At 35.1% G+C, this 24,717-nt stretch overlaps 1 protein-coding gene across 1 annotated transcript in view; it reads left to right on the top strand.

The window, feature by feature from the left end:
- The window catches only part of LOC150090694 (ATP-dependent translocase ABCB1-like), a 382,558-nt gene that overhangs the window by 72,997 nt on the left and 284,844 nt on the right, over nt 1-24,717 (top strand). The window contains exon 4 of the mRNA XM_090369148.1: nt 23,114-23,285. Within this exon, the coding sequence (XP_090225274.1) occupies nt 23,114-23,285 (172 nt within the window). The remainder of the gene's footprint in view (nt 1-23,113; nt 23,286-24,717) is intronic.

Below are 24,717 nucleotides of genomic sequence, written 5' to 3' on the forward strand. Positions count from 1 at the left end.
TAACTAGGCACCTTAGTGAGTAGACTTAATTGAGGTGTATGATGCTTTAAGAGGAGAAAGTAAAACAAATGAAGAGGAAATTTTCAGCTGTAAATTCATCTATAGCTGCCAACTCTCCAGATTTACAACAGAAAATTAGTCATTTACTTTATTTGCCTCATTCTCCATCTCTCCTCATAATATAGTTGGTGACATAATTTCACTGTCTTTTTGAAAAACTCAGTTTTTCTCCATCTTCTTTTTTATTTTCACTAAAAAAATTAAAACTACATTAAAACACAATTTTTTTAAAAATTTTGTAAAGAATAAGAAATAAGAAAATAACAATTTTGTGCATTTTTGTTATTTGCAAAATAGAAATATGGGATTATAGCATTTTTCCCTGTCATGTGCAATCATTTCATGGTATCAGTGTAGTGCAATACTAATTAGCAATGTATTTCAGTAAGATGCCAAAGAAATATAAAGTAAAATTTCAGAAAACATACGAGGTGTGGCAATAAAGTTCTCAGACTGGTGCAATAAAAAGAACACAAAGTGAAGCTCAAAAATGGTTTTATTTTTATTCAAAGTAAAACCACCTGATTTATTGCACTTATTACACCATTCAGAAAGTTTCTGAAAAGAGTCAGTGACGACATCCAAAGACATAATCTTCAGTTTAGTGGTTATGTTTTTATTTATGTCCTCAATGTCCTAAAATCTCTTTCCTTTGAGGGCAGTTTTCACCTTGAGAAAGAGGAAGAAGTCCACTAGTACTAGATCAGGAGAGTAGCTGGATAGTTAATCTGTACAATGCCATGTTTTGTCAGAAATGTGTTTGTAGCAAGTGCAGAATAGGTGGGGGACAATTGTCATATAACAAGAACCAGTTGCCTTTCTTTTGAAATTGCAGCCTCACCCAGAAAATGCACTTCAATAGTCTTTGAAGTACCTGTACGTATAATGTACAGGTACTTCAAATTGACTCACTCCCCTTCAGGTACGAATTCCTTGTGAGTCACACCCTGTTTGTTGAAAAACTGATCAGCATTGTCCTGATCCTTGACTTTTGTAAATGTTTTGGGCGTTGGTGATGATTTCGAATCCACTGCATGGCCTGACGCTTTGTTTCTGGGTACTGAAACACCCAATACTTAGTATACATACAATGACGGGGTAATCATCATCATTATTGTTATTTATTTATTTATTTATTTATTTTTAGTGATTTTAAAGTCAAAATTTAAATAAAATAAAGTGGAAGTTACTACTTTCACTTTTAATAAACTATATATTAGAAAATGTAACAGAACTTATTTTTATTTCAAAATAATTTTCACCGAAATTCACTGGAATGAATATTCGTACAATGAAATAGAATTTTTGTGTATACCTTGGGTTTTGGAAATAACTATGTTAATTAAATGGTATGGGAATTATCTAATTAGGAATTGATGTATAAGTAAAAAAAAATTCAAAATCTGTACAAAGGGTACAAAATTTAAATTCATTGAGAACTTGATTTAAAAAAAAAAAAAAGATTTTTTTGTAAGTAATGGTGGTGACTGTTGAAATATAGAAAAACTTCTACTATAAATTTTATGGATAAGGAATAAATTTAAAAATTTCAAGGAACAGATATTTCAGTTTCATATGTTAATTTAAACAAAGATGATATTGATTAAAATGATTTTGTAATTTGATAATCACTGGTAAGAATGAAATGTATACCATGTTATCCATGCATCTGTCTAATGCTTAATGTTGAGTAGGATATTTAGCCAAAGGTAACTGTTTTGCTGGTTGAAAAACCTGAGTTTTCAGGGGGAGGGATGACTCTGCTGTTCACCCCTGAGACTGACTAGCTTGACCACAAATTAAAAAAGCCCATAAAAGTTCCTCACATCATTGACAGGAGGAACTTTTATGTGCATTCCCTCTAATAATATGTCCAATTCTTCCTTAAATTTATTCAAACTACCCACTTCTACAACATCAGATGGTGGTTCCAATAATTAATTACTTTCCGGCTAAATGCAAATTTTCACACATTTATCCTGCAGCTATCTTTTTTCTATTTATGTCCCCTTAATTTGCAGCAGAGATTTTGTTACAATCACTATATTGTTATACAGTGTTTATACAATCGAAATCAACATATTTGTAATTTTTGAACATGTGTTAATGATTAATATTTATTAATGGTGAATCATTGGTGTAACTGAATTTATCAGTGCAGCACCAAAAATTGTTATCGGCACGTTGCAAAATTGCTAAAAACCACTAAAGCTACAGAAATGTCAAATGTGAGAATATTTGGCCAGAATAAATGAATTCTAGGATGAATATGATTGAATATTTTAGGGGTGGGAAGAGTGGATAAATGTATTTTATGTAAATTTAAAAATAAGTAAAATTAGTTTAAATGTGATTAGAGACAAATCATTAATATTAATAGAATAGATGTTGTTGTCTTATTTTTATTTTAATATACTTATTGAAATTAAATTGTTGTTTTCTTTATTGAGATGGCCATCCAAGCTTTATTACAACAGTAAGTATTCTCTAATTTGTAATTTGCTGTTTACCTACGAGTATTATGTATTTTTATTGACAAGAGGAACCTTAAGAGATGTCAACTGGAAAGGCCGTCGTAGCTGAGTGGTCAGGCGCGTGGGTGCATAAGTACACGTGCCTTGAGTGACTGGGGTTCAAGACCGTGACTGCTGAATACGGTACTGTTTCTTGTATTCTGTCTATCTTGTGAACTCCTCTGACCATTTGGTCGTCCCGGAGTATAAACAGAAAATGTATTTATTTATTTATTAATAGAAATCTGTCAGGATTTTAAAATTGGCAGTTAAATAAATAAAAAAAGAAGATAAAAAGAAAGAAAACAAATTACTTCAAGAATTGCACATTATTTAATTTAAAGTCCTCAACATCAATTAATGCTACTTCAAATGTGAATATTTTACTTTTCCAAACATCATTATATCTTTATGAATTTCTTACTTTTCCAAATGCCATTATATCTTTATGAATTCTTTTATCTCTTCCTTTGAGTATTACCAGTGGAAGATGTTCTTTTTTCTAAATTAAAATTAATTAAAAAATCATTTTTGATATATAATGTCTCAGAATAGATTATCAAATTTACCAATAATATCTATAAAAAATGAAATATGTGATATGTAATGATCTTGATCTGCACAAAATTATTAGATAATTTTCATTAGCAAGCCAGAAAAATAAGTTTTCTTTAAATTTAGTTAATTACATTAAACTGATTTTTATATAATAACTGCTTTCAATAATAAATAATCATAATTTTAATGTAATATGTATTCGTTTATTTAAATATTACCTAATCACCAGAGATTAGAATGTGTTCAATTGTGGTAGGCTTCAAAATTCACAAAGAGGCTGCCAAAACTTATTTTGCACACACACAAAGAATACCTCAGCATTGGCTCTAATTCCCTTGTGTGTGTATTTGCATTGTGTGTGCTCTCATTTATATTAAATAATGGTTAAATTATACTCAATTCATATGGATAATGGTTAAATTTATGATGAGAAATACATTGTTTTCATCTGTCTGTAGCTGTGTTCATTTTTACTATAGGTGCTTCTGCTGTGGAAAAACAAATGGTGGATTTCACAATTGTAGAGAAAGTGGTGTGTGTGTGTGTGTGTGTGTGTGTGTGTGTGTGTGTGTGTGTGTGTGTGTGTGTGTGTGTGTGTGTGTGTGTGTGTGTGTGTGTGTGTGTGTGTTTTGGTTTGAGAATGCTAAGTGAGCAATTCAAGTGCAGTAAAGGTTTTATGTATATTACAGCAGGAATCCTAAAAGAGTTAGTATTCCTGTTGTACAATATGTAAAACCTTTTGAATGTTTGAGGGACAGTGCCATTTTTGTGAGTTATGTTAAATATTTCACATAGTTATCTACATTGTTATCTGTATCACACAACACTCAGTTTGCACAAAATACTAGTAGGTGCTTTGAATGAGTCGGGCATATCACCAAATTCAAAAAATTCATGTACTGTACTAGTGATGAACTACATTGTCCATAATCAACTGTTTGGAAAATACTACATTGATATCTACAACTAAAACCCTACAAGTTGAGTTTAAAGTGGAGATGATGCATTAATGCCTATCCTTCTTAGTCCAGCATTATCATTACTTGATGATGATTTATTATTTTTATGATGATATTTGTCAAATTATGTCAGGTTTTGTTAAGCTCCTTGACTTAAGGTAAATTGATAGAAAAAACTTTTTGAAAGTACTGTGGGACTTTCAAATATTCCTATTCTTAAATAAGTGAATAAGTTTTTAGTAAATGTTACAGATATTTCTATTTATTTATATTTTCAAATTGTTTGCTAATTTTGTAACTGTATTAGTTTTTAAATTTGATAATTAGTTAAAAAGTTACAGTAAATTCTTTCACACAGCTATCTAGAGTGCAATAATCAGTGATAAAAATTGATAGTTTACAACAGCCTATATTTAGCTTAGAGTTCTATGTTATAAATTGGAGTGTAGGATATTTTAAAAATTTGTATTATTGTAATTTGTTTTATTGATTAATTTATGATATTTCTAATTTCAGCTTAATTTTATATAGCAGTAATTATTGTTTCCACTAGAAATGTCAAGCATAGCATGACTTGGGATGACATGACCCATGGGAATTACCACTGGTGATTCATTGTGAGTCACAGTCATGTTACTTGTACTCGTTGTGGCATGTATACAAGTTTTTCTCTGGCTAATGGTTATGTATTTCTGTATGTTAGATGAAGGAAATGTGAAGATCTTAAGTTGAAACGTCATTTACTGTTGGTGAGATTGAGTCTGAAAAAGTGAGTATTCTGGAGAATAATAAATCTGAGGGTTCTCAGCAGTTACTCAAGTGTCCAGCATTATGACAGATGAATATTTCCGGAATGATTAACTCCAGGGATGGATTATCAAGTGCCAACTGCTTTGGTTCCAAATAAGATAATTTTAGTGGGAGGTTCAATAGTTAAGTAAGCTGGAATATTTTCTGTAATAGGGCAGGTAGAATAGAACCAGAGTATGTCTTCCAGGCACAAGAATTACTGGCCAGTTCTTAGTTTTTAAGGGACTAAAGGGTTTTTTAGTTTTTAAGGGACTAATGTTTCTTCCTAAGAATTAGGAAGAAACATGTTAGTATCATGGACTAAGGTTACACTTGTTCTGAAAATACTTGCTAACCTCAAATTATCATATTTATGAAAATAGATAATGAAATAGGTGTTCAGGTCACTAGCAGTGAGAGCCATAAGGAAATAAATACTTTCTTAACTCTTTCAGGAGTGAGTTTGGCAAATGTGTGTTTATGTTTCCCTGGGCTGTGAACTTTCTGGGCTGTGGAAATTATTAAAATGAAAACTGTTTATAAATGATTTTAAATAATATTCATTTGTTCTTATTTTGACTTAATTTCTCAAAATGAGAGTGAAATTATTATCAAAAATCGGATGTGAATTTAACCCAGCAGTAATATCACCCCTTCTCAAAACATAAGTGTTATTGGCAGCCTGGGAAGGTTACTAATAGCACTTATGCAGGGAAGGACAAAGGGGAGAAAGGGAATTAAGTGTCTAATATTAAAAGGTGCCTGAAGGTGACCAGAATATTTCCAGAAACTGTTCAAGCCCATTATGAGGGGCTCAGATATCCTTGATCGGACTTTCACCATGGATCTTAGCAGTGACTATAGTTGTGTAATCAAGCATGAGGGCACCGTAGTTTGAGGTGACCAATATAGGCAAAAAATTTATTATTATTATTATTATTATTATTATATCTCTGTACTGGAACTGATAGTTGGTAATGGTCACAATATCATAAAGTGGGTAGTGTCCAAGGAAATTTTGGTGCTCTGAAGAAAGGGTGAGTGCTTTAATTTCAGGAGGACTCTAGCAGGTTGAGGTATTTGTTGGACACTGACTGAGGAGACATGTTTAAGGCGTTTATCTTGGAAGCCACTAACAGAGAAGTAGAGAAGAAATATGCAAAAAGAAAAAATATATGCAAAAGTAGCGAATAAATATGCAAAAAGAAAAAATATATGCAAAAGTAGCGAAGAAATATGCAAAAATGAATGACAAGATAGCTGAAAGATTAAAGTGAGGAAAAGAAAAAAAAAGCATGGGATGGATATGGATACAACTCAGTCAGCAATACATTTATAGGTAAGGTATTCACATAGTTAGCCAATAAGAATAGTGCTGGTTGCCTATCCTCAATCCAGGGTGCTTGTGCGATGACCTTTGTGCTCTTGCTCTGGTTCCAAGTTGCAGTGTAGAGAGGACACCTGAGTTGACCTTTGCTCATCAGGTGTGTAGGCTGTTTCTGGGATCTGGAAGGGGGTGTATACTGTCTGCTTCTCTGGTTGATTCGTTTCTTTTTCTTTCCTGGAACCTTATTTCTTCATTTATTTTTTCTTTAAAGAGATGGATATACTGTGGGCTGAAATAAACCTCCTGTATTCTATTGATTGCTGAGGATCCAAATAATTTGATAAGAAAGGCTTCTTTAAATTTTCTTCTGTTATACTGTCTATTTGTGGAAAGGATGCTTGTTTTATGGAAATTCCAGGTTTCACCACACTGGAAGGCGGGAAGAACTGTATCAGTTTGTTGAATTTTGCCATATTCTTCATCTTTTTTGTGCTCTTTTATTCTACACTGTAGGCACCTGTATGATTCCCCTATATATATATACTACCACATCCACACTCTATCTTATATATAGGACCTCTAGGATTATCTGGATAGTTAGACTGTAGCTTTATGATCTGTTTGATAAAGGCTGAACTTTTGTAAAAGGTGAAGATCCCAAATTTCTTGACTTCTTTGGCTATTTTAGAGCTGATTGAGATTTTAGAGCATGTACGGTATACATATGGAGGTGCTTTTTCTGTCGATGCTAGGTTGTGGTTGTGTAATGGGCTTGGAGATGTCTATGATGGCTTTATTGATGACATGAATTGGATATCCTTTCTTTAAGGCAACCCTGGTTATTGTATTTAGTTATTGTTGTATATTATCTTCATTGAAAATTCTGAAGGTTCTCTGGATGAAAGACTTTAGAATGCCTATTTTTGTAGAGAAAGGATAGCAGGATTTATAGTTTAGTATGATGCCGGTATCTGTGGGTTTTCTGAAAACTTCCATATGTAATTTTTTGGCCTTTCTTGAAAAAGGGATGTCCAGGAACGGAATTTAGCCATTGTTCTCGATTTCCATTTTGAAGTTGATTTTTTGGTGGTGACTGTTGAGTATTCTTTTTTCAAGAAAGGCCAAAAAATTACATATGGAAGTTTTCAGAAAACCCACAGATACTGGCATCATACTAAACTATAAATCCTGCTATCCTTTCTCTACAAAAATAGGCGTTCTAAAATCTTTCATCCGGAGAACCTTCAGAATTTTCAATGAAGATAATATATAACAAGAACTAAATACAATAACCAGGGTTGCCTTAAAGAACGGATATCCAATCCACGTCATCAATAAAGCCATCATAGACACCTCCAAGCCCATTACACAACCACAACTAGCATCGGCAGAAGAAGCACCTCCATATGTATACCGTACATGCCTTCAATCAGCTCTAAAATAGCCAAAGAAGTCAAGAAATTTGGGATCTTCACCTTTTATAAAAGTTCAGCCTTCATCAAACAGATCATAAAGCTACAGTCTAACTATCCAGATAATTCTAGAGGTCCTATATATAAGATAGAGCGTGGATGTGGTAGTATATATATATAGGGGAATCATACAGATGCGGCACCTCCGTAGCCAGGTGGGTAGGAGCAGCAGTGCGTAGCATACGCTTCTTGATTAGACCGGGGTTCGAGCCCATTACAACCAAATATGGAGGATGTGGAAAGGTCAGGGAATGACCACCGTATATCCCTGGAGCGATATGGCCTTAGTTGCTAATGCTCCTAAAAACCAAATAACGAACAACAAACAAACATACAGATGCCTACAGTGTAGAATAAAAGAGCACAAAAAAGATGAAGAATATGGCAGAATTCAACAATCTGATACAGCTCTCCACGCCTTCCAATGTGGTTACAACTGTAACAGAAGGCATTTCTGTAACAGAAACATTCTTTCCACAGACAGACAGTATAACAGAAGAAAATTTAAAGAAGCCTCCTTTCTTATCAAATTATTTGAATTCTCAGCAATCAATAGAAAACAGGGTATTGATTTCAACCCACAGTATATTCATCTCTTTAAAGAAAAAATAAGTGAAGAAATAAGGTTCCAGGAAAGATAAGGAAATGAATCAATCAGAGGAGCAGACAGCGTACTTCGAGACCCTAGAAACAGCCTACACACCAGTTGAACAAAGGTCAACTCAGGTATTCTCTACACTGCAACCCGGAACCAGAGCAAGAGAACAAAGGTCATCGCACAAGCACCCTGGATTCAGGATAGGCAACGAGCACTATTCTTATTGGCTAACTATATGAATACCTTACCTATAAATGTATTGCTACAGCCTCTTGCCTATATAGGTCTGTGCATCAGTCAGGAGGATTCAGTCAGCAGGTAAGAAGTTTATTTATTTAATTAAAATTAGGTTAACCATAATGCAACTGAAAATAGCTCATTGTAACATAACTGTAACATAGAATTGTTCCTTTAGATCGTAATCATAACTTAGATATGCTAACTGCTAATTTCTAATTTGTTATTATAATCTGGAACTTTTCATCTATTTTCTGCAAATTAGAATTGACCATATGTAAATACAACTTAGTTGACTGTTATTTAAATCTGCTCAATGTAAAAGATAAGTTATTTTTGTCTCCCAACAGCAAGGACTGATGATGGATATCGGCAAGATACCTAAAACGTTACTCAATGTATATTAGTTTAGGTAACACCTAAATAAAATATATTAAAACTCCATGTGGTATAAGAGTGTTAATTTAGATATATTATAATTTAAACATCTGCTTAATGTTTCTCTAAGGTAAAAACCTTAAAGAAGTCATAAGGACAGAGTACAGTATATTGGGAGGAGTATTTGAGAAGCATTGTGTGATCTTCACCAATTATTTTCAAAAGGAAACCACCATCACAGTGACATATTTATTTCAATTAAAGTAAACCATTCGATTATTTAGATTATAGCAAATCATTTGATTATGGCAAATGAAGCAAGGAAGAAAGCTTATGTAGCATTAGCTCAAAAAAAGAAAAAACATTTCCCACACCATTTCAAACATTTCACCTGTCCATTTTGTCTGATTTGTCTGGTTCTTCCTTAAATTTATTTATACCACCTGCTTCCACAACACCAAGTGGAAGTCTGTTCCAACAGTCAACTACTCACTGGCTGAAGGCAAATTTCCACTCATCTATCCTAAAACCTTCCTTCCTCGATTTAAATTTATTCACCCTCGTATGTTGTATGAGCAAAAGTAAGAATGCTGTCGACATTTAGATTACTCAGTTGCACCTATTCCATCAGATTTACATCCTTCTTAAAATGGAACTTCCAGACTTGTATACAATATTCAAGCATACAGTAGATAATCATTGTCTTTTACAATGGGGTAATCACCTCCTGGCAAAATTACTATATATCATAAACAAAACCCTATGAGCTGTTCTAGAATTCTGTTTGCACTGTTCAGAGAACTTTGTCTGACTGCACACTTGCCCCCCCCCAACTCTTTTTCATTTTCTGCTACCTTGAGTGTGGTACCACACAGTGGGTAAGTTATTCTGGGATTCCTGCCAACCCACATGCAGTGCCTTGCATTTGTCAATATTAAACTCCAATTGCCACTTCTCAGCCCATCTGCTAAATTTTTTTTGAATCTTGTAGTAGCATACCTCGATTGTTGAGGGGTAGGGACCATTGATAACAACTCTCATTTCCCCAAAACCATCCAGTTATCCATAGTAGTAACGTATCCTTAATGCCATACTGCTCCAATTTGTGCAGTAGTCTTTTATGTGGAACAGTACCAGAATCTTTTCTGAAATCTGAGTATATAAGAGTAACATATCAACTGTGTAACCCCACAGTAACGTATCAACTGTGTGGTACTACACTGACAGTGGTAGAGAGTGAAAAGGACCTGGGGGTAATTGTGCAGGCAGATATGAAGTTTTCTGAGCAGTGCAGGTATATACAGGAATTTTTCTAGCAGGGATAAAGAGGTGATTATCCCCTTGTATAAGGCAATGGTCAGGCCATACCTTGAATACTGTATACAGGTCTGGAGGCCTCATTTTAAGAAGGATGTAGAGCTGTTGGAACAAGTACGGAGAAGGGCAACAAGATTAGTGAATGGAACAAAGGGTTGCTCCTATGAAGAAAGGCTTAAGTTTTTCAAATTACAGTATCTTTAGACGGCATCTGCAGGGTGATCTGATTTCTTTCTTTTTTTTTTTTTTTATGTAAACCCCAAACACGAGAGGTATTAGAACCTATAGTACTTAGTACCGTGCTTGAGTTGGAGGTTGAGAAGACAAAGTATAAAGCCTTGAATGGTTTGAGCATGCTCAGTGCTGATGAGATTCTTCCTCTTCTTTCTCAGAATAATCGCCTGAGAGGGCATAAATTCAAATTGAGGAAAGATAGTTGTAGGATAGATGTGTGGGAGTTTGCCTTTAGCCAGCAGGTGGTTGATTGCTGGAACAAGCTTCCATCTGTTGTTGTAGAAGTTGATAGCTTAAACAGATTCAAGGCAGAACTAGACAAACATTTGGGGTGAGTGGATGGGTGAAATGAGAAGGAGGTGTGTGTTTTTGTTTTTTTTTTTTGGCTGATGCCATATAAGCTTGCTTTCTTGCATCACGTGCCCTTGCTAATGCTAATGCTAACAATTATGCACTTCCAACATTATGGCAATACTTCAGGGAAGGCCCATACTTGTATCAGCAAGACAATCCACCATGCCATACTACTCGGGTCGTAACAGAGTGGTTTGAGGATATGCGTATAGAAAAGTTGGATTGGCCATCCCAGAGTGTGATCGGAATCCTATTGAGCATCTTTGGGATATATTGGGTCATCAAGTTCATGCACGTCAAGATCGCCCAAAGAACATGGCTGAACTGGTGGCTGCATTAAAGGCCAAATGGAGGAAGATATCACCTGACATTTATAAAAAGCTAGTTGAGAGTATGCCGTGAAGATTGAATAATCGCCTGAGAGGGCATAAATTCAAATTGAGGAAAGACAGTTGCAGGATAGATGTGCAGAAGTTTTCCTTTAGCCAGCAGGTGGTTGATTGCTGGAACAAGCTTCCATCTGTTGTTGTAGAAGTTGATGGCTTAAACAGATTCAAGGCAGAACTAGACAAACATTTGGAGCGAGTGGATGGGTGAAATGAGAAGGGCGTGTGTGTGTGTGTGTTTTTTTTTTTTTTTTGGCTGATGCTATATAAGCTTGTTTTCTTGCATCATGTACCCATGCTAATGCTAATATGATGTCAAAATTATATTTTGCATAATATTATTGCTTTGTTACTGCATCATAATATCCAACCAGATTGGTTAGACAAGATCACCTCTTAAAAAATCTGTGCAATGACTGCTGAATAACTGCATGTCTTCCTAGATGGTTCTGCATCATTTCATTAACAAGTGACTCCAGTATTTTTTCTGGAAAGAAGTTTAGCTTATAGATCAGTAATTACTCCCTTCACTCTTTGATCCTCCTTTTGATTTGGGAGAAATTCATGTTTCCAATCCATTGGGATCTCTCTCGAATTGAAGGATGCTGTCATAATTATAGCTAAAGGTTTGCCGGCCGCTTTTTCTGCCTTATATTATTGGATAGATCCCATCCACCCCATGTGCTTTATTTATGTTTATCTCCAAAAATTTCTCTTCCAACTTCCTCTTAGTTATCACAAAATCATTTAGCTCCCTGTTAGAATTTGGTGAACTTCTGCCATCCCTATCCTTATAAAATTTCTCATCTGTGAATGTAGATGTAAGATACCTATCAGTTTTTCAGTAACCTGAGCAGGTTGATCAACAGTTATATATTCATATCTAGCAGACCAAGGTGATTTATCCATATCCTTCCATTTTTAAATAAATAAAGAACTTTTTGCTACTTTTCTTTGCATTATTTTCCAAAGACTTCTCATAATCTGCTTTAGCTTGCTTAATTTCCTTTGTGACTTGATTGCAGATTAGTTTATATCTACTGTATCAGCTTCTGTATCATCTGATAAATTATAAAAACTTAAAACTTAAAAAGCCAGCTGAAACAGTATATTTCTGTATGCCAGCTTAGTTTATTAACAGCAGCAATTCTAAATTCAAGGGAAGGAAGAAATTTTATATTGAAGGTCTACTTATGTATGAGATAATGAAGTACAAAAAAATAATTATAAGAAATTTCAGAAGTGAAACTTCCCAAAGTTCCTGTTGAGATGGTATTATATTTTTTACCATCATAAAGTGTATCACAAAATACAATGCTAATTTTAGAGAAAAAATAAAAATAGTGTGCCTAATATATTGCTAGTGCATCGGAAGTTGTGCACTGTATACAAAAATAAAATAGAGATACATCCAAAGAAATATAGTGCACTAATGGAGCATCAGTGGTGAAAATTCTGCCACTGATGCTCCATCTCTTTAGGGAAACTTACAAGGAACAGCAAGTGAAGAATGAACCTAGTGTTTTGATAACCCTTCAGCTCAGCAAGGAAATGAGTCAGGCATCTATAGTTGCTACACTACAATGACCAGTGAACAAACACATCTCTGACCAGCAAAGTACCTATATCAGTGAAAAATATAAATGCAAATATAAATGTCCACTGAGAGTGCCTTTGAAGAAAAGTAAATAACAATTCCACTTTAAACCCTTATAGTAAAAATGGGCATATAATTATTAAAATATAAATTAACAGAGTAATATTAGAATTTTTAAGAAAAAAAGAATTGAAATGCAGATTTCAAAATGTGATGATATAACAATAGAAAACCATGCCAAGCAGCAAAGTAGTTGCTTAACCTAGCATCTGTCGTGCCCTCAGTTTGGTGTAGTGGGAGTCATGCTACCCTTGGCAGGTGACCAACTTTGTTTTTTATTTATGGAAAAGGTTTTTGGATTTTTTGAATTCTGCCTGCAGTATACCATTATATTACCTCTTCTTAATCAATTTCCATACTTTATATAAGAAAATTAAATATTTAAAAATGCTGTTATTTTAAATGTCATTTTTAAAAAACAAAAAAAAAAATATTAATTCTACTGAAAGTGAAGAAAGAAAGTACAATCATAAAATAAATATGAAATTAATATAAATATTAAATTAATAGTCTTTCATTTTCCAGTACAAAAGAGTGTGAAATTTCAATTTTTCATATGTGCATATATTTCTGCTTGCATATTAGATTTGAATGCAGAAATATGCAGCATCTTTTATTAATTCTTTTTAAAATTAAGAAATAAAGTTACAGTCATAAAATATAAGCATGAAACTGTTACGCACACCAGTTTTAGAGTTGATAAAGTCATTCTGCATGTAAAAATTCTAATTATGCTTACAGGCTTTTTCCGCTTTGTATTCTGTTTGGAAGTTATTATCCATAATATATATTTTATGAAATAAATAAATAAATGATAACTAAAATCATTTTATGTACTAAAGGAAATATGAAATGATTGGAATCTGACTTACTAAAAAAAATATTATTTTATATAAACTGAAGTGTTCCTCACAAAAATAATTGCAGAAGAACAAATCCATCTGCAGTTCTCACATGTTTTTGTGGCGTGTTTTCAGATAATTATTGTGAGAAAGACTTAAAATATCCTCTCAAGGATGAGACTATGCTTTATTAAGAACTTAGACGTTCAGAAGATTAGAGCAGAGTGTGACTGGTGCATTTCCTTGAAATGGCACAGCATGGATACTACTATTTTTTTTTTAATCCATTAGGTTTTATTTGTTACTTGTAGAAAATAGACTAAATTAATAATTCCACTTCTAGGAAATAGATTAAACTAATAAAGCTGCTTTCTTCTAGAGAACAGATGAATTAGAATGACAGTCATTCACATTAAATTAAAAATGGGAATGCCACCTGTCAGGGGATGTGTGTGTGAGAGAAAAGTAAAAGTTGAAAAAATTTGTGCACAGCACCTGTCTGGTCCTTTCATGCAATTATTCTGAGAAAAACAAAATATGTCTTCAAAAAAACTCCTGAGTAAAACTAGGTCTGTATTTAGAAAGGTAGAAAAATTTTCAGTCATTAATATTCAACCAAAAAAAAAAAAATGCCAAAACCTTTTCTTGTGAGTCACCTGACGAGTGCAGCACAACCACACCCAGGTTAAACAAGGCAAAAAATGTGGGAAGCAGCAAAGCGTGAAATACCGAGGACACAGTTACACACTAACCAGAAAACATAAGAGCAGTATAGACTATAAAAGACTGTTATATCAGACATGGTGAAATTAGACAAATATAGAAAAGTATAAAATCCATCATGGATTCTACCCTGCCTTTAAAGGTCCTCTTTTAAGTTTTAAACAGATGTAGAGTTTCAGAACTAATATATAGGTTATTATACATCATAAAAAAAAAAAAAAGAGAGAGACAGCAAGAAAAATAATGAAGTACAGAAGAACCATTATGATAAATATACAGTGATGAGAAGGAGAATGTTTGATATACTTTCTAGATGTTTATGTCCCTTTACTCAGAAGTAAAAAGCCAAAACATCTAAACCTGTTGAAAATCCATATAACAGTGCAAAATTGCAAGTAACCAGTGTTTATATATATATATATATATATATATATATATATTCAAAATTTGATCCAAAGCAAGCACTGGGATTACTGTATCAGGTCCAAACAGCATCTTGATACCACTTATTGCTTACCATCTCAACTAACTTTTTCGTGGTGCTTTATTCAGATAATCAGTTTAACAGTTAGGTATATCAGTTAACTTCTGGTTGTAATTTGGCAATTATATCTATGTGGTATAATAGTAAATGACTATATATTTAATTTATGTTGGTAGTTTCATTAGAATTAGAGTATACAAAATGCAAGCTGATTGGAAATTGTTAACATTTATTTGAGAGAACAGTTATTAAAAATAAAAGTATTAAATAAGAAATTAACACATCCACACTTTTAATAATTATTTTCCTATATAAGTGGTAACATAATTTACATGTACAGTCTTAGCGGTCAGATGTTATTATTTGTTTATCTCTGTCAGTTACAGTATTGACAGACATAAATGCCATAGCGTGCCTCTTGTGTTTGGGGTTTTCATAAAAGAAAAAAATATATATTAATGGAAACAAGCACTTGTGATGCAGAAAATGTTGGTTTTATGTGCTGAAAGTTGTGGGAAGGAAATTATATTGTCACTTCAGAACAAATTATGTTATTTTAAACAGAGTAACATTGCTTTAATTAATTTTTTTTACAATTAGCTAATTTTAATAGAAGTTTTGCAGTTTAATGGTTTGAAGTGTATTTGTGGTTAACTGTGTTTTTTTCATATCTTCTTTCATCTTCTTAAACTTCAACTCCTGTATGGTACTAAATACTATAAGTTCTAATACCTCTCGTGTTTGGGGTTTTTACAAAAAAAAAAAAAAATAATGGAAACAAGCACTTGCGATGCAGAAATGTTGGTTTTATGTGCTGAAAGCTGTGGGAAGGAAATTGTATTGTCGCTTTACAACAAATTAGGTTATTTTAAATAGAGTAGCATTGCTTTAATTAATTTTCCTTACAATAGAAGTTTTTCAATTTAATAGTTTGAAGTGTATTTGTAGTTTACTATGTTTTTTCATGTTTCAGCTATGGATATCACATCAAAGAAAAGAGCAAAAATTGTAATGTTGTCTGAACACAGACCAGTGACTCAAAGAGAAATAGCAAAGACATGTGGAGTGAGTGTGAGTGCTATAAATAAAATTCTACAATGCAAGAAAGAGATAGGGCCAGTGTCCCCAAACTAATTCAGGAAAATAAACCTATGGGAGAAAGCAAAAAACTACAGTCCGAGATGACACAATCCTTTTAAGAAAATCTAAAATTAACTCATAGAAAACAAGTTTTGATCTTTAAAATGAACATTCTAATGCTGGAATTCATGTCCATGATTCCACAATCTATCATAGACTCTTGGAAGGTGGTTGAAAGGCAAGTTGTTCTCTGACAAAACAGTTTCTAACAGGGAGAAAAAAAAAATTGGATTAGGCAAAGAAATATGCCGGATGGAAAGCAGAAGAAAGTGCTATTTTCCGATGAGACATGCATTATTGTTCAAGGCAGGCACTCTCATTACATTTGAAAACAAGATGTGGAACTGCTTTCTGTGAAGCACATTCAACATATGATATATAGTTAAATATCCTGTAAAAAAGATGTTTCAGGGCTAGTTTTCAGCAAAGAGCTCTGTGACATTGTTCCTGTTAATGGAACAATGAACAGTACAAAATATTTGAAATTTTGCAAATGTGTTATTCTCACATTGAGCAACATAAGTGTCTTCCAGCAATATCTCGCACCTTGCCATTTTTTGAGATCTGTTAAAGTTTTAATGAAGGAAAATGGCATTACATGTCTTGATTGGCTGGGTAATTCACCTGAAATTAATCCCATAGAAAATTTGTGGGCAATTGGTAAAGGAAAATTGAGAAAAATGGGCTACACAACAGAAGTTTTAATGAAATTCAAGTTTCATCCTTAATTCAAGTTTGGTTTCATGATCCAGAAATGCCAAAAATTTGTCAAAAACTGGTGGAATCTATACTGAATAGAGTGAAACAAGTTATTTCAGCCAAAGAAGGCCCTACTGCTTACTAAGTTTCAATAAATGCTTATATCTGTAAATAACTGGATTGTTTCCATTAATTTGTGCAGTACTATAAATCCTGTAAAAGTGTTTGGATAAACAATGGTTGAATATAAGATATTAGTATATTGTGATAAGGTGATGAAGTAAACGACACAACTTTATTCCATATTGTGAGCTAGGTGAGATTAGATTCCATTGTGAAAAACAAAATTTGCACTGCAGCTCCCTTAAGATGGCAGCAACAGTGGCATGAAGCTAACTCCAAGTTGAGGTGTGTGCTGACCTTGTAAGCCTTGTGGTTGCATGTCACCCTAACTTCATTCTGGAAAAATGCAAGAGCAAAATAAGTCAGTAATTATAGTTTTATTATGGGTGAATCATTGTGTACATATTATTATTATGAAGCACTAGCAACAGATTTTACATTGGAGAAGGTGTTCTTGATACAGTTTCTGCTTTATCCACATGTTTTGTGCCCTTTTAAGGGCACAAAAGGTGATATAGTTGTACACGTTGGCACTAATGATATTAAGAGTAGGAGACCGGCAGAATTACTTAACAAGTGCAGGTCACTGTTGAACAAAAGCCGAGAATTAGGGTTGAATTTGAAAGTGTCTGCAATTCTGCCCGGACACGATAGGAGGGAGTATATGATGAGAGCCTTGTCGATCAATTCGGCCCTGGAAAGATTGTGTAAGGCTCAAGGGGTAGAATTTTTTTCAGCCTGGACTGTACTTGTTAATAGGAGAGATTGCTTCTACAGGGATGGGATACACTTAAATAGAAAGGGTGCAAGAATATTTGCTGATGTTATCAAGGCAGTGTTAGGTGGGTCGGAAAACTGCTAGCTTGGGGGGAGACAAAGACCAATAGATTGACAGTAGCCACTGGCAGAGGTGAAAGAGATTCTTGCACTGCTTCTATTAGAATGAGCAGAAGCCTGAAAAACAAGATGCATGATATTTCAGAGACTGCTGGGAGCCATTGCGGTACAAGTAAACACATAGGTTGTGTTAGAGTAGCTAAGAATAGAAACAGGTGCTGGTATACTTGTGTGTACACCAATGTTAGGAGTTTAGTAAATAAATTTGAGAAATTTGAGGTATTGCTCAAAACATCAAAGGCAGATATTGTTGGGATATCAGAGACGTGGTGTCACACAGATATAAGGAATGCAGAACTGGAATTTGAGAAGTACAACGTCTACAGAAAGGATAGACAGGATAGGAAGGGGGGAGGGGTTATGCTATTAGTTAAGAAACACATAAAAACCAAGGAAGTAAAGCCAGTCGACATCGCTGGACAGTGCAGTGTTGAGTCAGTTTGGTGTGACATAAGCATTGGGAGATCAAAATTGAGAGTAGGAGTGTGCTATAGGCCTAATGACTCTGATAAGTATAATAAGAAACTGTACAGGGAAATAGAGTGGGCCAGTAAATCAGAGAGTCTTATAATGGGAGATTTTAATTTCCCAGATATTGACTGGAATTTGGGGGCTGGTCACTCACACACTAGCAGGGCTTTGGTGGATTTATTGGATGATTGTTTTCTACATCAGCATGTTCGGGAGGCAACTAGAGGGAGTAATATTCTTGATTTGATTATCAGCAGTGATTCTTCATGCATTAAGAATCTGCAGATAAATGAACCACTAGGTGGCAGTGATCACAGTGTGCTGAAGTGGGATTTACTCAAAGCGGTAACTACCATTAGGGGTAAAGGGAAGGGTTATTGCTTCCGTAAAGGCGACTACGATGGACTGAGACAGTATTTAAATTCTATACAGTGGGACCAACTGATGATGTTACCAACAGCAAATTCAAAATGGGAAGCATTCAAAGAATTAATCTTGGAAGCTACTAGGCTTTACATTCCAACTAAGAAATATTGTTCAAGGTTTAGGCCAAAATGGATGTCAGATGAACTAATGAGGCATATGGCAGAGAAGAAAAATGCATGGGATACTTACAAATTAACACATGGCACAGAAGCCTATGATAGATACAAGTTGATATGCAACCAAGTTACAAAGGAGGTTAGGCAGGCGAAGGCAGATTACGAGAAATCCTTGGCAAGGGATGCAAAGAAAAACAGCAAAGAGTTCTTTACTTATGTAAACTCTAGAAATAAGGGGATGAATCAGATTGGTCCACTTGATATTGATGGTTCAACTGTTGGTGACCCTGCTCAGGTAGCTAACAAACTAAATGAATATTTTGCATCGACATTCACACATGAGGAGTTATTCAGCGAGGGGAATGCCAGAGGTGTATTCAACTCTAGCAGTAAGCTAGAGGATCTTGAAATAACTGGGAGTAAAGTGGAGGAGAAACTGTTGAAGATAAACACAAGAAAGGCACCCGGGGTGGATGTGATCTATCCAGTTATATTAAAGGAGGCAGCAAAGGAAGTAAGCAAACCCTTAGCCATAATTATGAGAGCTTCCTTGGACTCAGGGGAGGTACCCATAGACTGGAAATGTGCAAATGTGACCCCAATTCACAAAGGAGTATCAAAGGCTGACACAAGTAATTATAGAGCTGTGAGCTTAACTTCTGTTCCAGGAAAATTAATGGGGCACTGGTTAAAGAAGCACTACAGGATCATTTAGACAAGACTTCAGTTATAGCTCGGACACAGCATGGTTTTGTTAAGGGGAAGTCTTGCCTGACCAATTTGATTGGATATTATGATGCAGTCAAAAAAGAACTGGATGCAGGGAATAGCTTTGATATTATATACTTGGATCTTAGAAAGGCTTTTGATACTGTTGCACATGGAAGACTGCTACACAAATTGGAACAGTGTGACATTGGAGGCAAATTGCTGCTATGGATAAAGGGGTGGTTGAGGGGGGAGAAGACAGAGAGTGGTAATCAATGAACACTGCTCATCGTGGACTAATGTTATTAGTGGAGTCCCTCAGGGCTCAGTGTTGGGTCCATTATTGTTTTCTGTATTTATAAATGATATTGATGATGGTATATCAAGCTTAATGTCGAAGTTTGCAGACGATACAAAGGTAGGCAGGGTTGTCAAGGGCACTAATGACACTATGTTGCTGCAACAGGATCTGGAAAGGTTGAGCAGATGGGCTGAGAGGTGGCAAATGAAGTTTAACATTGACAAATGTAAAGTACTACACATGGGAAATACCAACCCCAGAGCAACGTATCAACTCTGTGGTACTACACTGACAGTGGTAGAGAATGAAAGAGACTTGGGGGTGGTTGTGCAGGCAGATATGAAGTTCTCTGAGCAGTGCAGACGGGCTGCAAGAGTAGCTCATGGAGTATTGTCAATGATGTACAGGAATTTTTCCAGCAGGGATAAGGAGGTGATTATTCCCTTGTATAAGGCAATGGTCAGGCCACACCTAGAGTACTGTATACTGGTCTGGAGGCCTCATTTCAAGAAGGATGTAGAGCTGCTGGAACGAGTACAGAGAAGGGCAACAAGATTAGTGAATGGAACAGAGGGGTGCTCTTACGAAGAAAGGCTTAAGTTTTGCAAATTACAGTGTCTGGAGACTAGGCACCAGCGAGGTGATCTGATAGAGGTGTATAAAGCCTTGAATGGTTTGAGCATGCTCAATGCTGATGGGATTCTTCCTCTAGCTCAGAATAATCACCTGAGAGGGCATAAATTCAAATTGAGGAAAGACAGATGTAGGATAGACGTGCGGAAATTTGCCTTTAGCCAGCGGGTGGTTGGTTGGTGGAACAGACTTCCATCCCTTGTAGTGGAGGTTGATAGTCTAAATAAGTTTAAGGCTCAGCTGGACAGGTATTTTGAACGAACAGAGAGGTGAAGTGGGTTTTTTTTTTTTTTTTGGCTGATGCTGCATAAGCTTGCTTTCTTGCATCAAATGCCTATGCTAATGCTAAGAGCAGATAAGAAAGTGCATGGATGCATATAAATTATCAGGTGATTCAGAAGCCTATGTTAGATATAAATTAGTCTGTATCCAAGATACAAACGAGATTTGGCAAGCTAAGGCAGATTGAGAAGTATCTGGCAAAGATGGAAAAGAAAAACCGCAAAGACTTCTATGCATATATTAACAGTAGAAGGAAGGGATTAAATCACATTGGCCACTTGATGTCAATGGGTAACTATTAATGATGCTGCTCAGTTTGCTGAGAAATTGAATACATATTTTGCATGTACATTCAGACTTGATGAATTCTTTAAGGGAGGGGATGCCAGAATTTTATTAAACGCTAATGGAGAGCTAAATGATTTTGTGATAACTGAAAGGAAAGCGAAAGAGAAATTGTTGAATGTACACATAAAATCTATCCAATTATATTAAGGGAGGCAGCAAGGAGGTAAGCAAATGCTCAGATATAATTATGAGAGTACCCTTAGATTCAGGAGATGTCTCTATGAACTGGAATTGGGGATCAGAAGTTGAATGTATCCCCAATTCATAAAGGTTGTTCAGAAGATGACATTAATAATTACAGATCTCTTAGCTTAACATTGTTCCAGTTAAAGAAGTTAAATCACTGGTTAAAGAAGTAATGAAAAACTATCTAGACAGGAAGGCATTTATACTGCAGTCATGGAATGTTGTTAAGGGGCAATCCTGTCTGACCAATTTGATTGGATGGATACTATGATGCAATAACAAAGAAACTGGATACAAAAAATAATTTTGATATTATATACTTGGATTTCAGGAATGCTTTTGATACTATTGTAAATAAAAGTGCTGTACAAATTGGAGCAGTGTGGCATTGAATGTAAGTTACTGCTTTGGATGAAGGGATGGTTGAGTGGGAGGAAGCAAAGAGTGGTTATCAATGGACACTGCTCTTTGTGGACTAACATTAATAGTGGAGTCTCCCAGAGTCTAGTCCTGGGCCCATTGTTGTTTTTAATATTTATTAATGATATTGATATATCAGGCTTAATGTCTAAGTTTGTAAATGATACAAAGATTGGCAGGGTGGTTAACAACAATAATCACGGTGAGCTATTCCATCGAGATCTAGGCTAATTGGGTCAATGGGCTGAGAAATGGCAGTTAGGTTTAACAATTGCACGTTACTGCATGTGGGTAGCTTATCAACTGTGTGGTACTACACTCGGGGTAGTGGAAAATGAAAAAGACCTGGGGATGAATGTGCAGTCAGATATGAAATTCTCTGAACAGTGCAGATAGGCTGCCAGGACAGCTCACTGTCCTGGCAGCCTATCTGGTTTTGTGAATGATATGGGGTTTTGTGAATGATATACAGAAACTTTGCTAGCAGGGATAAGGAGGTGATTATCCCTTTGTACAATACCATGGCTAGGCTGTATCTTAGCTACTGTATACAGGTCTGGAGGCCTCTCTTTAGGAAGGATGTAAATCTGCTGGAACAGGTGCAGATCTACATCCTTTATGAATTGGGGATACATGTTGTATCACCAATTCATAAAGGAGAGATAAATGGTGACACAAGTCACTGGTAAAATAAGTAATACAGGATCATCTAGACAAGGCTGTAATTCTACTTCAAACATGGCATGCATTTGTTAAGGGGAAATCATGTTTGCCAGTTTTATTGGATACTATGATGAACGGGTACAGAGAAGGGCAACAAGATTAGTGAATGAAACAAAGGGTTGCTCTTACGAAGAAAGGCTTAAGTCTTGCAAATTACAGAGTCTGGAGACTAGGCACCAGCGAGGTGATCTGATAGAGGTGTATAAGGCTTTGAATGGTTTGAGCATGCTCAATGCCAATGGGATTCTTCCTCTTGCTCAGAATAATCACCTCAGAGGGCATAAATTCAAATTGAGGAAGGACGGATGTCGGATAGATGTGCGGAAATTTGCCTTTGGCCAGCGGGTGGTTGGTTGGTGGAACCGACTTCCATCATTTGTTGTTGAAGTTGATAGCCTAAACAAATTTAAGGCTCAACTGGACAGGTATTTCGAACGAACGGAGGGGTGAAATGGGAGTGGTGTGTTTTTTTTTTGGTTTTTTTTTGGGCTGATGCTGAATAAGCTTGCTTTCTTGCATCATATCCCTCTACTAATGCTAATGCTAATGTTCAAATTCTTTTTTAATTAAAATGTTTGCATCTGTAAAAGAGGAAAAAAAAGTTAAGTTTGTTTATTTTCTTTAATGTATATATAATTAACAGTTTAATCTCAATAAAAATTATAATCCTAAAAAGAAACTCTGAAAAACTGATTTTTTTTTCATTATCATTTTCCAACATTAATTAACATTTTTCTTTATTTATATTACAGAGATCTCACTCATATCCATAATGCTATTGGGGAAAAAGGTCCCATTGCTTTGTTCTCTTTTACAAATGCAATGATGTCTCTTTGCTTTGCTCTTTATTATGGTTGGAAATTGACCCTTGTAACTCTCTCGCTCATGCCAATCGTTGTTTTAGGTGCTGGACTTGTGATGATGGTGAGTAAATGTGGTTCCCATCTACTGTTAAATTGTTGGTATTTTTGGTCTAGCTCACTGAGGTAGCTTACCTGTTAGTTATTCCCATAGCCTAAATCACTTTCACATTATTTTAACTTTCTGTTTTATTCTCTAATTAATTACTCAACCTGCTATTTATCAAGATATTTACAACATTAGATACAGGTGTACCCTGCTCTAAAATGATCCAGTTACGATGATCCATATTTACAACACCTTTTAATTATAGTCTATGCTCTGTTCCTGAGAGGCGCCTCCGTAGCCAGGTGGGCAGGAGCAGCAGTGCGTAGCACACGCTTCTTGATTAGACTGGGGTTCGAGCCCGTGACCACCAAATACGGAGGATGCAGAAAGGTCAGGGAATGACCACCGCATATCCCGGAGCAATATGGCCTTAGTTGCTAATGATCCTAAAAAAAAAAAATAACAAATGTTCCTGAGACACCTGATCCACACTAACGCCAGTGAGAAATCAACCGACGTACACTCCATGTGGCAGACTCAGTTTGTATTCGGCATTATTTTGTGCTGTTTATCTCTGTGTTTTTGTGTTGATTACAGACTTTTATGCATTATAATCTGTATGTATATATATTTACATAATATAATAATTAATAATGGTAGATAATAGTAAAAGTGAAAAGAAGAAGGAGAGCTGTCAGTCTCACATTAGATACCAAGAGTAAAATTATTAAATTGAATGATGATTCAATTTAATAATTTTCATAATTATCTAATTTAATAATCATCAAACAGTGAGATAGGTCATAGGCTAAGCTTACTTCACACTACAGTTTTATTACTGTTCTTAAAACCAAAGAGAAAATTCTTAAATGAAGTGAGAAGTGCTACACCAGTCAGTACAACAATACTTTGTAAATGGACAATTTACAAACAAAAAAAGAGTTGTAAATGGACAATTGCCGATGTGGAAAAATTTTTAATGGAATGAATAGATGATAAAACTAGCCAGCATGTTCCTATAAGCCAAACGATCATCCAGAATAAGGCCCTAAGTCTCTCTGCTGACGTGAAAACCAGAAGAGGGGAGGCAGCTAAGGATGCTGAATTTGCTGCTAGAGGCTGGATTAATAGATTTACGCATAGGAGCAATCTCCATAATATTAACGTTCAAGGTGAAGCAGCCGTTGTGGATACAGAAGCTGCGGCTAATTTTCCTGATGAGCTAGCCAAGTTCATTGAATGTCGATGAGGGAGATTATTCTGAAATGCAGATTTTTAATGTTGATGAAACTGGCCCCTATTGGAAAAAAATGCCTTCAAGAACATAGTCATTGCTGGGATTTAAAGTAGCAAAAGGTAGACTAGCCCTTTTGTTAGGTTCCAATGCTGCAGGTGATTTTAAATTGAAGCCTATGCTAATTTATCATTCAGAAAACCTAAGAGCTTT

This window comes from Mastigoproctus giganteus, chromosome 1 (genome assembly GCF_048544385.1).
Source record: "Mastigoproctus giganteus isolate SK-2022 chromosome 1, ASM4854438v1, whole genome shotgun sequence".
Taxonomy (NCBI): domain Eukaryota; kingdom Metazoa; phylum Arthropoda; class Arachnida; order Uropygi; family Thelyphonidae; genus Mastigoproctus; species Mastigoproctus giganteus.